At 45.0% G+C, this 17,355-nt stretch overlaps 1 protein-coding gene across 7 annotated transcripts in view; it reads left to right on the top strand.

Annotated features, from left to right (window-relative positions):
• The window catches only part of ITPR2 (inositol 1,4,5-trisphosphate receptor type 2), a 390,831-nt gene that overhangs the window by 55,206 nt on the left and 318,270 nt on the right, over positions 1–17,355 (top strand). For 6 of the 7 annotated variants that reach the window (XM_081210608.1, XM_081210607.1, XM_081210606.1 and 3 more), the window contains exons 3-6: positions 981–1,096; positions 6,268–6,354; positions 9,127–9,285; positions 13,684–13,782. In XM_081210608.1, coding sequence (XP_081066734.1) covers positions 981–1,096; positions 6,268–6,354; positions 9,127–9,285; positions 13,684–13,782 — 461 coding nt within the window. Of the gene's footprint in view, positions 1–980; positions 1,097–6,267; positions 6,355–9,126; positions 9,286–11,051; positions 11,102–13,683; positions 13,783–17,355 lie in introns of those variants that run through there. The other variant, XM_081210610.1, reaches the window with a different exon arrangement.

The following is a 17,355-nucleotide window of genomic DNA, read 5'->3' as shown; positions in this document are numbered from 1 at the left end:
ACACCTAGCTTGGTTGTCCTGGGGGATTTTAACATCCATGCCGACACGACCTTACAAGGGGCCGCTCGGGACTTCGTGGAAAGCATGGCCTCCATGGGGCTGTCCCTGAATAAGTTTGGCCTAACTCATAGCCGTGGACATGCCTTAGACTTGGTGTTCACCTCTATGGATGTTGGTGATCTGACACTAACTAAAAGCGAAACAAAAGAAGTGCCATGGTCAGATCACTTCCTGGTGCAACTGGACTTCTCCGCAACCCTTCCCCTCTGCAGGGAGGTGGGACCGATTCGGATGGTTCGCCCCCGCCACTTAATGGATCCAATTGGCTTCCAGAGAGTGGTAGGGGATGCTTTATCCCAAGTTGATGGCCTTTCAGCCAATTCCCTGGTGGCACGCTGGAATGCGGAGTTAACCAGGGCTATTGACTGTCTGGCTCCGAAGCGCCCTCTCCGATTGCATGGAGCCCGGACAGCCCCGTGGTTTTCCCCAGAGCTGAGGGTGATGAAACAATCGTTGAGACGGCTAGAGCGCCGGTGGCGGAAAACTCATTCTGAATCAGACCGGACACGGGCTAGAGCTCAACGTCAAGCCTACCAAGTGGCAATGGCGACGGCGAAGAGGGCCTTCTTCGCCACCTCCATTGCATCTGCAGAAAACAGCAGCAGGAGACTTTTTCAGGTGGTTCGCAATCTATCGGAACCACCTGTACCACCGGGGCCTGGTAGGGACCCCAAGATCTCCTGCAATGCTTTTGCAAAGTTTTTTGCAGATAAAATCGCTCAGATTCAGAAGGAGGTAGACTCCACCGTGGGAGCAGGGCCAGGGCGGGAGAGTGCTAGAGTTCTGTCTGGTCCTGTTACATGGGATCAATTCCAATCTGTTACCTCCGAGTATTTGGAATCAAAAACATATGCAGAATCTCGTAGCTGACTGCTGCAAGGAAATAAGAAACAAATGTGATTTTGTTTTCTTGTCTTCAGACTGCCTTTTTAAGGTATGTCCTATGAACCGATACTCTGCACAGAAACAATACTGGAAAGCCAAGCAAGCAAAACAAGGGAACCACACGGAAGCCGCATTGCTGAAGAAGCTGCAAGTAAGTGGCACCTGAGCTCCCAGTCTTTGTTGCCTTTTTATGCAGCTGTTTGTTAGTGCCATGATGCACAGCTGTTAGTTCTTCGGCAGCTAAGCCCAAATGGCAGGGCAGCAGTTGAAGAAGGAGCAAAAAGGGTTTTCTTGTGTGTGTGTGTTTCTTTGTGTCTGATTAGCTGTTTTCCCTGTGTAAAGGTCAGAGGGGGCAGGGTTTCTGTTGAGGCAGGGGATTAGCTGTGGAAGGAGCTTATCAGAGTTTGCAGGGCAGCAGTTGAAGAAGGAGCAAAAAGGGTTTTCTTGTGTGTGTGTGTTTCTTTGTGGCTGATTAGCTGTTTTCCCTGTGTAAAGGTCAGAGGGGGCAGGGTTTCTGTTGAGGCAGGGGATTAGCTGTGGGAGGAGCTTATCAGAGTTTGCAGGGCAGCGGTGCATGTTGCATGTTGATTGCCCTTTTAAAAGACAAAGTCCAGCAACTGGAGGAACGTGTAGCTACGCTCCAAAGAATTAGAGAGCTGGAGCTCTTCTTGGAAGCAACAGAGCACACCGTCCCCACCAAGGAGGAGACAGGGGACTCCCCTGAGAAGGAGGCTAGTTCACCAACACAGGAGCCAGATATATGGAGAAACGTGACTCAAAGAAGTAGGAGGCCCAGGGTTCACTCTGGTTGTTTAGAAATACACAATCGCTTTGAGGTCCTCTCCCCTAGCATGGAAGACGAAGAGCAGACTCCATTTGAGGATCTCTCCCTCATTACAGTCGATCAGGTATATGAAGACGAGCAGCAAAGTCAGTCCTCAGGGAATGTGCAGGCGACCTTGGAACAGACAGCTCACGGAAGAACCTCCACCAAACCCAAGAGGAGGCGTGTAGTGGTGATAGGGGATTCCCTACTGAGGGGAACAGAAGCAGTGATCTGTGGGCCTGACAAGATGTCTCGGGAAGTGTGCTGTCTCCCCGGGGCTAAGATCCAAGATGTAACTGAACGACTGCAAGGAATCATAAAACCCACTGACGAATACCCCTTCCTCTTGGTTCATGTGGGAACCAATGACACTGCAAGCAATAGCCTCCAGAAGATCAAAAGAGACTACGAGGCTCTCGGCAGGAAATTGAAGCAACTAAATGCACAAATTGTCATCTCGTCTGTCCTCCCAGTTGAACGACGTGGCCCAGAGAGAGAGGGGAAAATAGTGGAAGTGAACAGCTGGCTTCGCAAATGGTGTAAACAGGAACGGTTTGGATTCTTAGATCACGGACTGCAGTTTCTTGAAGATGGACTTCTGGCAAGTGATGGGCCGCACCTCACAACAGTTGGGAGAAATGTTTTTGCCAAAAATCTCAGAAACCTCATCAGGAGGGCTTTAAACTGACTAATGTGGGGGAGGGAGACAGTGCTCCTGAAGGTAGGAGTCTATCAATTAATGAAGATGATCATCCAAATGTCATAGACCAAATGGAGCAAACAGCACGCGGACCTAGTGGTGGGAGGAAAAAATCCTTAAATAAGAGACACGGGGGAATGATTAATGGACTTCAATGTCTGTACACTAATGCGCAAAGCATGGGAAATAAACAAGATGAGCTTGAGCTCTTGGTACAGCAAACTAAATATGACATAATAGGCATCACTGAAACCTGGTGGGATAAGTCCCACGATTGGAATGTAATAATGGGGGGATACAATTTATTTCAGAGAAACAGACCAGACAAGAAAGGAGGAGGAGTGGCGTTATATGTCAGGGATGTGTATACCTGTGAAGAGATGCAAGATTTAGAACCTCAAAGCCAAAGTGAGAGCATTTGGGTCAAAATTAAGGGAGAGAAGAATAACAGAGACCTCATTGTGGGAGTTTACTATAGATCCCCAAGCCAAACGGAGGACATAGATGATGCCTTCCTGGAACAGATGGCCAAGCATGCAAAAGGAAGGGAGATAGTAGTAATGGGGGACTTCAATTACCCGGATATTTGTTGGACGTCAAACTCAGCCAAGAGCATAAGGTCAAACAGATTCCTCATTGGCGTTGCAGACAACTTCATTGTCCAGAAAGTGGGAGAAGCAACAAGAGGAACAGCCATTTTAGATCTGGTCCTAACCAATGTTGATGACCTGGTTAGTGGGGTAGATGTGGATGGATCATTAGGCGCGAGTGATCATGCTCTTCTGAAGTTTACTATACAGCGCAAAGGAGCAGCCAAGCATACTAGGACTCAATTTCTTGACTTTAAGAAAGCCGACTTCATAAAACTTAGGGAAGTGCTGGGTGAGATCCCATGGACAGCAATACTAAAAAGAAAGGGAGTTCATGATGGCTGGGAGTTTGTTAAGAGGGAGATAGTAAAAGCACAACGTCAGGCAATACCAATGAGACGGAAGCATGGAAGGTGCCTAAAGAAGCCAGGGTGGCTATCTAAAGAACTTTTAACTGAATTAAGATTAAAAAAGGATGTGTACAAAAAATGGAAAAGGGGGGAAACCACCAAAGAGGAATTCAAACAAATAGCCAGCACGTGTAGACACAAAGTCAGAAAAGCTAAAGCACAGAATGAACTCAGGCTTGCTAGAGAGGTTAAAAGCAACAAAAAAGGCTTTTATGGGTATGTTCGTAGCAAAAGGAAGAACAAAGAAACAGGGGGTCACTCAGAGGAGAAGATGGTGAAATGCAAACAGGGGACACAGAAAGGGCTGAACTCCTCAATGCCTTCTTTGCCTCAGTCTTCTCCGATAAAGAAAACAATGCCCGACCTGAAGAAATTGGAGCAAATGATTCAGCAAAGGAAACACAGCCCAGAATAACTAAGGAGATAGTACAAGAATACTTGGCTAGTTTAGATGTATTCAAGTCTCCAGGGCCAGATGAACTGCATCCAAGAGTATTAAAAGAACTGGCAGATGTGGTCTCAGAACCACTGGCAGTCATCTTTGAGAATTCCTGGAGAACAGGCGAAGTCCCGGCAGACTGGAGGAGGGCAAATGTTGTCCCTATTTTCAAAAAGGGGAAAAGAGAGGACCCAAATAATTACCGCCCAGTCAGTCTGACATCAATAGCAGGGAAGATTCTGGAGCAGATCATTAAGCAAACAGTCTGTGAGCACCTAGAAAGGAATGCTGTGATCACCAATAGTCAGCATGGATTTCTGAAAAATAAGTCATGTCAGACTAACCTGATCTCGTTTTTTGACAGAATTACAAGCCTGGTAGATGAAGGGAACGCAGTGGATGTAGCCTACCTTGATTTCAGCAAGGCATTTGACAAGGTGCCCCATGATATTCTTGTAAAGAAGCTGGTAAAATGCGGTCTTGACTATGCTACCACTCAGTGGATTTGTAACTGGCTGACTGACCGAACCCAAAGGGTGCTCATCAATGGTTCCTCTTCATCCTGGAGAAGAGTGACTAGTGGGGTGCCACAGGGTTCTGTCTTGGGCCCGGTCTTATTCAACATCTTTATCAATGACTTGGATGATGGACTCAAGGGCATCCTGATCAAATTTGCAGATGACACTAAACTGGGAGGGGTGGCTAACACCCCAGAGGACAGGAACACACTTCAAAACGACCTTGACAGATTAGAAAACTGGGCCAAAACAAACAAGATGAATTTTAACAGGGAGAAATGTAAAGTATTGCACTTGGGCAAAAAAAATGAGAGGCACAAATACAAGATGGGTGACACCTGGCTTGAGAGCAGTACATGTGAAAAGGATCTAGGAGTCTTGGTTGACCACAAACTTGACATGAGCCAACAGTGTGACGCGGCAGCTAAAAAAGCCAATGCAATTCAGGGCTGCATCAATAGGAGTATAGCATCTAGATCAAGGGAAGTAATAGTGCCACTGTATTCTGCTCTGGTCAGACCACACCTGGAGTACTGTGTCCAGTTCTGGGCACCACAATTCAAGAAGGACACTGACAAACTGGAACGTGTCCAGAGGAGGGCAACCAAAATGGTCAAAGGCCTGGAAACAATGCCTTATGAGGAACGGCTAAGGGAGCTGGGCATGTTTAGCCTGGAGAAGAGGAGGTTAAGGGGTGATATGATAGCCATGTTCAGATATATAAAAGGATGTCACATAGAGGAGGGAGAAAGGTTGTTTTCTGCTGCTCCAGAGAATCCAAACTACAAGAAAGAAGATTCCACCTAAACATTAGGAAGAACTTCCTGACAGTAAGAGCTGTTCGACAGTGGAATTTGCTGCCAAGGAGTGTGGTGGAGTCTCCTACTTTGGAGGTCTTTAAGCAGAGGCTTGACAACCATATGTCAGGAGTGCTCTGATGGTGTTTCCTGCTTGGCAGGGGGTTGGACTCGATGGCCCTTGTGGTCTTTTCCAGCTCTATGATTCTATGATTCTATGATTACTTTCTCCCAGCTGGTAATTCCACTGGGCTGAGAAACAGCAAATTTAGATGACTCAAAACTGCTCTGTTTTGTTTCATCTAAGGACTATTCTCTCTCCCTTCTTAATCCCAGAGGTGGCTCACTGGGTGTGCCAGAGTCCCTCTGCTAGTTCCTGACAGGTGGGTGGCTGTTGCATACTGGGAGGGAGATGGGTGAGGTGGCTGGGAGGTTGGTCTGGTGCAAGTACATAAGTAGGAGTGTGGGATTGTCTCTGCCAATGTGTTTGCCCCATCCCAGCTCCTCCCACCCACTGCCTTGCCTTTCATCATCTCCCAGAGCTACAATTCCCAGAGTGGTTCAACAATTGATCTCTCTTTCCAGGTAACTCTGAGAAGTGTAGCTCTGTGAGGAAAATAAGTATCTCTCAGCCCCTTATAAACTGCAGTTCCCAATATGCTTTAGGGAATCCATGATGGTTTAAAGTAGTATCACAGTCCTTTAAATGGATAGTGCAGATGGGGCCAAAAGTAAGAGTTCTATCTGTTGTTCTCCCTACCTTTGGATCTGGCCCTACCAGTCTTCTGCCTTTCACTCCACACACTTTTAGCATGTGCCCCCCAGAAGGTTTGCCCATAATAATAATAATAATAATAATAATAATAATAATAATAATTAATAATACTTTTATTATTTATACCCCATCCATCTGATGCTCCGTCTGAAAAAAATCCCCACACACTCCAGTCCTAAAGGTTGAGAGGTTGAGTTCATGTAACAGTTTGTGACTTAAACTACAAAAACAAAACAAAAACTCCAAGAAACTGTGACTATTTTGCAGCATGCTGCAGAACTGGAACAAAAGCAGAATGAATGTGAGAACAGGAAACTGCTGGGTGAAATTGTGAAGTACAGCAACGTCATACAGGTGAGCCTTTGAAAACTAGACTGTCAGTTTCTCAAAACCTCAAGGTGAGCAGGAGTTTAAATATATCAGAAATGGCATGGTGTGAAAAGATTACATACCTCCATGCCATACCAATCAGCTCTGCAGTGGGAGTTCCCCACAGTGGATTTTTTGATGTGTGAAATCAGTAAGCATTGCCTAGAGCAGGCTTCCTCAACCTCAGCCCTCCAGATGTTTTTGGCTACAACTCCCATGATCCCAACATCTGGAGGGCTGAGGTTGAGGAAGCCTGGCCTAGAGGCAGAGAAGAAAGGGCAGGCCCCCCTGCCTTTAACGACAGTGCAGGGGAGACTGTTTCAGGAAGCACTGTTTTCCTCACCGCAGCATGACAAGTTGCACCACCCCAGTGTCATCTCCTGCTCCTCTGCACCCCATCTTCCCTTATCTCTCTTTATCTTGTGTAGAAATGTAAACTGTAAGCACCTGGGATTACAGGGGACCTTTCTCTTTCTTATATCACTTAGTACACTTAGACTACTATTCCCATCCAGTGGCGTAGCGTGGGTTGTCAGCACCCGGGGCAAGGCAAGTAATTTGCACCCCCTAACCCGTGGATTTTAGCACTCGAGTGCGAGCGAGCCCCCCCAGATGTTGCGCCCGGCCCCCCGCACCCCCCCACTGGGGCTGGGGGCGAGCGAAGGAGCCAAGGACCCCCCCCAAAGGCTCAGCAGGAATTTATTAAATTTATTATTTGCGGAGACCCCACGGGCTGAGGCAGCCGAAGCCCCCTCCCCTCGGGCGCCTCCCCGCCCCCTCCTCTCCTTGGGCTGTAGGTGGAGCTCCAGATCCGGGCTTGGCAAGCGCCTCTCCTCCTCCCGGCCGGGTCCGGGGCTTCCAGCCTTGCTCCGTCCTCGCCCCCCCCCCGCAGCTGAGACGCGCTGAGAGCCGGAGCCAGCGGCGCCCCCTTCTGCTGGGAGACCCTCGCCCGCCCGCCGGCTTCCTCTTGGAGGGTTTTGGGGAGCGCAGGGCGCAGCGAGGCCCCTCAGAGCTCTCCTCCCTCCCAGTCGGCAGAAGCAGCTGCCGCCTGGGGCTGGGCTGAGGGGATGGCGGCAGCGGCGTGCGGAGGCTGCCCGTGCCCGGCCAGGCGTCGGTGGCGGCGTCGGCGCTGCTGCAGCGGCTGCTCCTCCTGCGAGCAGTGAGTGGAGTGCAGCCGCAGCGGTGGCGGGGGCGCGCGCGCGCTAGGGCGCAAGGCTGGCGGTGGCGGCGCGGAGCCCGGCGGAAGAAGGAACTTGTCCCTTCCCTCTGGACTCGCGCCCCCCCCCAGATGTTGCGCCCGGTGCGGCCGGCACCCATGGCACCCCCACGCTACGCCACTGTTCCCATCATCCTTGACCGCTGGTCCTGCTAGCTAGGGATAATGGGAGTTGTAGGCCAAAAACATCTGGAGGGCCAAGTTTGAGGAAGCCTGACTTAGTAGAACAACATTTATGGTATTATATAAATAATACACATGATTAGAGGCAAAGGAGGCTCATATTCCTTTGCCCTTGGTCACCATAAGAAACAAATGAAAAAAGGAAGATATGGTGGAAATTGGGCATGTCAAAACTGAAAATCAGAAGAATTTGGAAGGAGTCATAAATTATGGTCATTAGGCAGTAGATAGAGTGGTACGGGGTAGCCAGCATGATGCCCTGCAGATGTTGTGGGACTCCCGTCAGTCTCAGCCAATGATCAGGGTGCTGAACTTCTTCATCAACACAGAGTGTGCACAGCGAATGGATCGTAGAAATAAAAAGCTGTCCACAGTATCTTTCCTTAGTTTTATTTTCAAAAACATAATAGCCAAACACTGCAAGCCATCACTCCTCCTCACTAGCAGCTTACAAGACATTTGATCAAATTAAATACAGTTTCAATTAACCAATTATCGTATCACATCCCCTTCTGCACCTGGTGCATTAAGTACCGTATTTTTCGCACCATAGGACGCACCGGACAATAGGACGCACCTTGTTTTAGAGGGGGAGAACAAGAAAAAAAAATCTCCCCCTCTCTGCCCAGCACCCCTTCAGTGAAGCGGCAGGAGGCGCTGCGCAGAGAGGGGGAGAATTTCCCCCCTCTTGTTTTCCCCCTCTAAAACAAGGTGCCGTTCAGGCGGCTACCTTGGAAGCCTGGATAGCGAGAGGGGTTGGTGCGCACCGACCCCTCTCGCTCTCCAGGCTTCAGGTTCCTTTCGACCTACTCTTTGGGGCTGGCAGGGGGAAGCCCACCAGCCCCAAAGAGCAGGTCGGGGAGCAGCGGAAAGGCGCGCAGCGGAGAGGCTGCATGGGCATCTTGTTTTATGATTGCTGAATAACATGTCGCCTTCAGCCATGCTCCCATGTTGGATTGTTTTGAGCTGATGTTTTGATAATTGAAATTATTCCCAGTTACAATGATTTGCCAATGAGCAGGTTGTTAAACCCACTTGAAATATGTTAAAACATTGTGTTTTTTCAGACTGTCAGAAGTAATTTCATGTGTAAGTTTAATTTCTCTCAAAAAATATGTTTGCCCTACTAACTGTGATATCACGGCTATAAATCTGGCCTGCATATCTTGTGACCTCCTGAGCTGAATGCTTGCACTGTTGCCAGCCAGGTGTTTGACAATCCCTCTGTGTGGTTCTTGGCTGGCTACAACAATCATTAATCCTTTGGTGTAAAGGAGGCCTCATTGTTGGTTGAGTTGTGGCCAAAGTCTTCATCCAGAATACATGTATACATTCATTTGTTTTATTATTATTTACAGCTACTTCACATAAAAAGCAACAAATACCTTACAGTGAATAAGAGATTGCCAGCCCTATTGGAGAAGAATGCTATGCGGGTCTCTCTGGATGCTGCTGGGAATGAGGGGTCCTGGTTTTACATCCAGCCCTTTTGGAAACTGAGGAGTGAAGGTGACAATGTAAGTGAATGAAATATGTTTCTGGGAATTGCTGGAATAGGCACTGTTACCACCTCCCCATCTTTCTAGGACTAGATGTCTTTGTATGACCCTTGTTGTGCAGCGCTTGTTGCTCTGCTCCATAATGCAATGTGCTTAAATCCTGATGCAGTGCATCTTGGGATATTATTCTAAAAGGTGGTTTGGGACAGAAATCATATTCAAGGGAACTGAGCAAGTAAGAAGGGGAGACCTAATGGGCTATTAACACCTGAAGAGCTCTGCAGCATCAGACCACAGGCCTATCTCATGCAGCATTTTGTTCTCACAAAGCCCATCCAGATGCCTTTGAGAAGTTGCAAGGAGGTCATGAATGCAACAGTACTTCCCTTGCTTGTGATTCCCAGCAACTGGTATATGAAGGCATGCTGCCTCTGAAAGTTGAGGGAGAGCACAGCCATTGTTTCATTTGCTAGGTAACCAGCCCTCTTGCCATCTACAGTTCCCCTTTAACTTGTCCTAAGTGTGTTTATTTACCGTATTTTGCGCCCCATAGGACGCACCGGCCCATAAGGCGCACCTAGTTTTTTGGGGGGGGAAATAAAGAAAAAAAAATTATTCCCCCCCCAAGCTTCCCCCGACCCCAGCCCCCAGAACAGGCTGCTCTGCGCAAGCCATGGGAGCCCTTCCGCGGCTTGCGCAGAGCTACCCGAAGCCCCACGCGACTGCTGAGCGCGCCGGGGCTTTGGGATAAGAGGCGGCTCTGCGTAAGCCGGGGGAGGGCTCCCGCGGCTTGCGTGGAGTTTCCTTAAGCCTGGAGAGCGAGAGGGGTCAGTGCTCACCAACCCCTCTCGCTCTCCATACTTCAGCAAAAGCCTGCATTCGCCCCATAGGACGCACACACATTTCCCCTTCATTTTTGGAGGGGGAAAAGTGCGTTCTATAGGGCGAAAAATACGGTACTTGCTAGGTTCGGTACTGCCCAATGGCCATAGAGCTCTGGGTGGCTTACAGTAATGGTTGAAATCATAAAATCGAAGAATGCACCAGATCTACAGCAAAATAAAACGGCACAATATAAAACTAGTGATGGTTAGCAGCAGTGAAAAGATCTAAGAAGCACTAAAATGTTGCTAAAACACCTGAGAGAATAAAGACCTCATCACCTGCTGTGGATAAAGCCAGTAGGCACTAGGCAGACCTTTCTGGGAAGCCATTCTGTGGCTGTGGTGTCACCCCTGAAAATACTGTCTTTAGGCAGCAGCAGTGATAATGGGTGAGGAAAGGAAAAGCCCTTTGTGGCCAGATAGCAGCCACCCCTGGCTAGATTCAGTCAAAGGGTTAGTAGTTACTGACTTCAGACATGGAACCAATTATTTCACTAACATGGAAGTGGTTTTTTTAAAATAAAAAATATTATTATGCTTGATTTCTACTTTCAGTGAATTTTAAATTATTGATTCAATTCTGCAGGTTTGTTTTCTCTGACCTTACATGGCTGTAAGTAATGTTTTTCTGCAGCATGGCATGCAAGGACACTTTGCATTAAGTAAAAAAGGGCATCACGTTCTTATTGGAGACGTTCTGGCTTTAAAAAATATATAACAAATAATATGTGTTTATTTCTATCTTTGTTTAAAAAAATGCCAGGAAAAAATAGTGACTCCAAACCAGTATTTCTGGCTTTACTTAGGGTTGGCAATTAACTGGTCAAATATTGTTAGATAATAGTCTTTCAAATGTTAATAAAATTATGCTAATTAAAAAAACCAACTACTTGCTTCTAGAAAAGACAACAAGATGCCATCCCTCCTTGAGGCTTTATAGAGCTTTGCAGGTATGGTGAGGACTTCTGACCTTGCCATAATGATTATTGCCTTCCTTTGTTTGCTTGGTGCCTTCTCCTAAACCCTTTCCTTATCCTGCTCCGTGATGTCTTTGTAATCTCTCACTCTGTAGGTCCTAAGGGGTTTAGGTGGAATAAAACTTGCAAACAGTTAAGGGAATTTGTGTCATTCTAACTAAAGAAAAATTCTTCACAGTAATTGCCCGCAAAGAGCTCAATAAATAATTTGTCTAATAAATGAACAGTGTGGCATTCTTCCTTGAGTGCAAGAGAAAATTAGAAATTTCCTGCTTACAAACCTTGTTGCCAGCCTGTTCAAACTTTTTTTTTAATCCACAAAGGTGCTTCAGAGTTGTTTCTTTTCAAATTGCATTAGTACCAAAGTGGCGGAACAACCACAGCAAATGGCTTATTTGTAATGCAGCCTGAATGACATAACCCTTATCCAAGGTGATTAATTAGCTGCCCATTGGAATAAGCTTCCATTTGCGTCCATTGAGCTCTGCACTGAATGATTCTACCCTAATGAGTGTTCCATCTCCAATTACTGGCACTCATGCTGTATGGCTTAACTAGGAGGAGAAAGAGCAGAAACTCTCCAGAGAGAGATTAAAGTTGCAGGACAATGTGAGCGTCAAAGTACTAGGAAGCAAGAAGCCTTCAATATTGTTTGTTGAGTGACCCCATGATTTAATAAAAGCTAATGGGTCACTCATCTACATAAGTATTCTTGAAAATATTTGACCGTCCTCAAGCTGTAACCAACCAGTTGCCAGAATTTAGTCAGCTGATCTGCATCTTTACGCCAGTTCTACTGGAGCTACATAAATTATGAATTTTGCTTTCTGTCAAAATGTTGGCAAATGGGTTAAGGAGCAAAGACATTTGTGCATGTGTTGCAAAGAAAGCATGGATCATGTTCACCATTCATATCAGTCACTTTGTGGTTCTAGCTTGTGTGTATAATTGTTCTGTATGATGGAATGTACACTGAATTGTTGTGGACTTTGCCATCACCTGTATGTAATTAGATCAGATCTTGTAAAATCTTACTCCACTGCATCTTAAGATATTTCTCGTCTTCCCGCATAGAAATTCATACAATGCAAATGATCTCTTTGTTTTTAGGTGGGAGGCAGTTTGAGAGGCCAAGTATCCAAGAACCAATTGTATATAATACCATACCAGCAAATGGATATAGCTAGCAATGGAACTATGAATCTGTTTACCTTATTTTGGACATTCATTTTTCTGTTTTTCAGCTGACAATGTCTCACATCAGTCAATAAAGGTTTAAAAGCAATGAAACACTATAATCAAAACAAATAGAGCAGATGAGTGCCAGACTAGATTTAACACATTTTTAGAGTGTAATTATTAAAATGTACAGAATTCACTGTAGCGTATGTTGTGAGCACCTTGGGAGTGTTAGTCCTGAAAGGCAGCACATGTCTGCTGAAAGCAAAGCAACAGTCTAAAAATGTGAAGAATGAGAAAAACCTGGGCAAATGAGATTAGTTAGGAAATCACAGAAATCTGTGGTAAAAGAGGCAGTCCAGATCACTAGAAATCAACAGAATTTTGCCACGGATTTTAATGTGATTGTATTTCTGTAGTGCTCCCCCCCCCCCCACAAAAATGACTTAAGAATCTGGGGGTAGCTGTCATAATGTGGAATGTTCTGGATCACACTAGTAAAAAGTTGCCTTTGCAGGAACCCCCACTCCGCTTAGAAGTTTGTGTGTGTGTTTTTAATCCTTATATGATATGGCCATTTTTTCACAGTAACAGATTGTCATTTATTTATAAACTTTTAAAATATATTAGCTATTTTAATTTCCAGAGATAATATATTCTCCCAAATTAATTCTATATATGCTTCTCCAGGAGTAAGTCCTGTTGAACTCAGTGGGCCTTACTTCTGTGTAGGCACATATTAGATTGTACTGTTAACTTTTTGTTCAGTTTGTTCAGATGTATTACGTAATCTTGGATGTGAAATTGTTTTTATACATACATTTATTTATTCTTTTTTAAAAAATGAGATTGTTTTAGATATGTTTTTATTGTTGTTTTTAGATGTTTCATAGGAGGTGACTCATAAATTAAAGGAAATAAATAAATAACGAAAGGGCCAACCACTCAATTTGCAACGCTCATTCCAGAAAAAAACAAATTAATAACCTTTCCAACATGATGACCTTCATGTTCCACAGCTTGCTCACTCTTTCTTAAAATTCCCAGGACATTTATTTATTTGGAAAACTGAAATCTGAGATTTCATAGTTTATCTAAGGGCTGCCAGAGGCAAAGGAGGACTGGGCTCCTGTACCTTTAAGAGGGAATTTCAGCCAAGTTGAGCTTTTGTAGAAAGATACAGGAACCTTTTGATAAAGGTACAGGAAGTCTGCGCTCTTTTGCATCTGGCCACCCTGCAGTTAGCTATTATACCAAGCCTATGAATGGGGTCTCACTTTAAATAGGAGGAAAAGGAGAAGGAACTAAAATAATCATCTGTGTGAAAGGAAATTGAATTACGATATATAACTCCTTTTCCAACTTCTATCCTCCAGATTGTTGTAGGGGACAAAGTTGTACTGATGCCGGTCAATGCAGGGCAGCCTCTTCATGCCAGCAACATAGAACTTCTGGATAACCCTGGGTGCAAAGAGGTGAGTTTGACAGAGGCCGGTGGTTCTGGTATGTAGAGTTAGGGTGTGGGATCAGTAGCAGACTGAGAGGAAACTACAACTTGGTGGCAACTATAGGCAGAATTAAGAGACTGACGTAGGCAGAATTAAGAGACTGCAAAAGAAGTTAGAGATTCTGCACCTTTAATAGTTGTACAGAAGAGGAAATTTTAGGAGGCCATGGTAACTACACCTCTCGCATGCCATTGCTGCTTCCTGCCACTCAACAACTCTGTGCTGTTTTTATTTACTAATGCTGCTAGGAGGTGAATGTTTTCTTCTTTTTAACATGTACCAGAGCACTAGCATTCTAAAAATCAGATGAAAGTGTACGACTTACTAGGTAATAGAGATAGTGGCTGCATTCCCCCCCCCCCATATGCATTCTGTCCCAGGAGTGTCTAGGTGGCCTCCGTCTCCTATTGTTTGTTCTCAACAATTGGTATTCAAAGGTAAACTGCCTTTACATGTTGAGACTTTGGTTAGCTATCTGATACTTACCTATTTATTTGCATATTATGTTTTGCACCCCAACCTTTCATCCTGGAACTCAGGGAAGTGTACATGGAGTTCCCCAGTTATCTCTCATTTAGATACTGATCACATGCAAACCTCTTTAGCTTCAACCAGGTTCCTGAATTATGTGCCTCCAGACCATGTTCTCTTATCCTCTGTGAGCTTGACTATTACTTTTTCCTTTTCCTTTTTAACAGCAACCTAGACAAGTGGTCATGCCAACAAAGTTTCATGTATTTACAGATAATTGTTTAATTTCAGATTTTTTGGGGGCGGTGGAGTGTCAGTGGCATATTATAATTGAAATTGTCTTGAAAACAATAGCTATCATAGTAGACGTTGGCAAGCATGAGCCTTGTCAGATTGTAATGCTCCAGAAGCATCAGTGTCTGGGCCTTCTGCAACATAACCTATAGTTGTTATCTGTGCATAAAATCAAACAGTGTACTAGATTACCTTTTAGCCTCGAGTGACCTGATTTCGAAAGCTCTCTCTTTCAAGATTGACAATATTCAGTATAGTGATCACCTTCCACTTGCTGCTACATTTGACCTAGACTGGCATGGGGACGAGCACAGTCATCCAATTCAATTAGATACTAACGCAGAAAAGTTGGTAGAGGGTATTAATACGGCATTACGAGTGAAGGGTATAAAGTGGTCTGTAACACAGGCTCAAAAATATTCTGAATTTTTTCAGCAGGTGATCATACAAACCTATTCAGCCCTTGGCATAACTTCATATGATCACGATCAAACTATTAATATATTTGCCAATCTGTCAATTGACCTTACGTCATTCTTTACTGTCCCAACCCACCAGGCAAATCGGGCCCATTCCAAGACAGGTGCACCGTGGTTTAACCGTAATTGTAAGCAAGCCAAACAACATCTCTGTGCTATTTATAATGATTACAAATCCTCAGGGGCGAGTATGCTTCCCAAGGAGTACTATCAGGCAAAATCAGCTTATAAATATGTGCAAAAAAAGGCCAAACAGGAATGGCAACTGAACCGCTGGCAAGCACTTATAGCTGCCTCAAGCACCCGTAATTCCCGAAAATTCTGGCTGTTGGTTAACAGAAAATCTAAAAGATACCCCTTAACAGTTATCCCTGCCCCAATTTGGGAATCCTTTCTAAGGAACTATTTTGCCTTACCAGACCTTAATATTAATACAATCGATGGAGTCTATGAGCAGCTCCCTCTTTGGCCACCCACTGACCTGGAAGAAATCCACGGACTCATTTCTAATCTCAAAGTTGGAAAAGCCCCCGGTCCCGACCTAGTCCCAGCGGAAGCTATAAAACTTCACGCAGACTGGTGGGCGAAAATCCTGTCCGCTACTTTTGATGCCGTAAATAACAGTGGGAAGGTACCAAGAATATGGAAGGATGCGATTATTGTTCCAATTCATAAAAAAGGCTCGACAGATGATCCGGGAAATTACAGGAATATCAGTTTATTGTCATTAATTGGGAAAATATATGCACGGTTCTTGTTAACTAAGCTTACTAAGTGGGCTGAAGAGAACAACCTGATTGGGCCTGAACAGGCTGGTTTTAGACCGAATCAGTCAGCGGTTGATCAGGTCTTAGTTTTATACCACCTTGCCCGGAAATATTCCTCCCCAAATAGAGGCCAACTTTGTGCGGCCTTTATTGATTTAAAGGCCGCTTTTGACAGCATCCCCAGAGGATTACTTTGGGGAAAATTAGCCCGATGGGGAATAGACAAAAGACTTTTGTGGCTAATAACTAAATTGCATGAAGGATCGGCTGCTAGGGTGAGAATCACTCCGGCCGGTGACCTCTCAAAGTCAGTAACTATCAATAGAGGTGTTCGTCAAGGATGTATCCTTGCTCCGACCTCTTTTAATCTATTTATAAGTGATATGAGGGCACCTCTGATAGAGTCTCAAGAAACGATCCACGCCCCCCGTCTTGCCCAATATCATTGCCCCCATTCTACTCTATGCAGATGACGCAGTGATCCTATCCCTCTCAAGAGTTGGCCTCAGGAGGGCATTAAAATTTTTTGATGTTTACTGCAAATCAAATTTTCTTACAATTAATCATGTTAAGTCCAAAGTCCTAATTTTCACCAAGAGTCGAAAAACCTATAATTGGAGAATAGACGGAAAAGCTATTGACCAAGTCTTTAAATTTCAAATTTCAGTACTTGGGAGTCTTTCTCCAACACAACATGGGCTGGAAGGTCCATTTTGCATATGTATTAAACAGAGCTAAAGCCCTTTCCTATGCGTTATTGCGTTTCTTCTTTTCAGATGGGGCTTTCCATATTCCATCAGTGTTAAAAGTTTTCAAGGCAAAGGTGATTGCAACAATAGCATATGCAATCCCATTATGGGGGTCCTTTGTTAACCTAACCCAGTTGGAGGTAATCCAAAACCAGCTTCTAAGAAGGTTGCTAAAATTACCCAGGTGTGTAAGCAATACTGCTATACGACTGGAACTAAATGTTACATCTCTAGAAACCACATTATGGAAATGCATCCTCTGTTACTGGTTGGCATTATGGCATAAACTTCCAAATCTCCACTTGATACAGTGTCTCTGGAGAGATGACTTCCCTAGCCCCTGGGCAAAAATAATACATGGGAAACTTGTGTCCCTAGGACTATCTCCATCTGAACTATTAAAATTAGATTTAATTTCTGCCAAAAGAATTATAACTCACAAATTAGAGGAGATGGATTTACAATTTAATATTGCGACAGGTGGTGGCACCTGTTCGCCGATAAACCTTGGCTTAACACCACCAACGAAACTTCCATCTTACTTAACTACCTTATCTGTGGTGACGCACAGGTATGCCTTTATAAAGGCTAGATTCAATGTTTTCCCATCAAACGTGTTGGGTAACAGACTCTCCACCGGACAGATCTCACTTCTCTGTGACTGTAAAAGTGGATCTATAGAATCGTTATATCATATAATCTTCTGTTGTCCATTACATTCGGCTGCACGGTCCAAGTTTCTGGCCCCATATTTATCGATAATTGCTGGCGGTCCTCAGG

This window comes from Podarcis bocagei (assembly GCF_964188305.1).
Source record: "Podarcis bocagei genome assembly, chromosome: 10".
NCBI classification, from domain to species: domain Eukaryota; kingdom Metazoa; phylum Chordata; class Lepidosauria; order Squamata; family Lacertidae; genus Podarcis; species Podarcis bocagei.
This window is presented reverse-complemented; position numbering and strand designations above follow the sequence as displayed.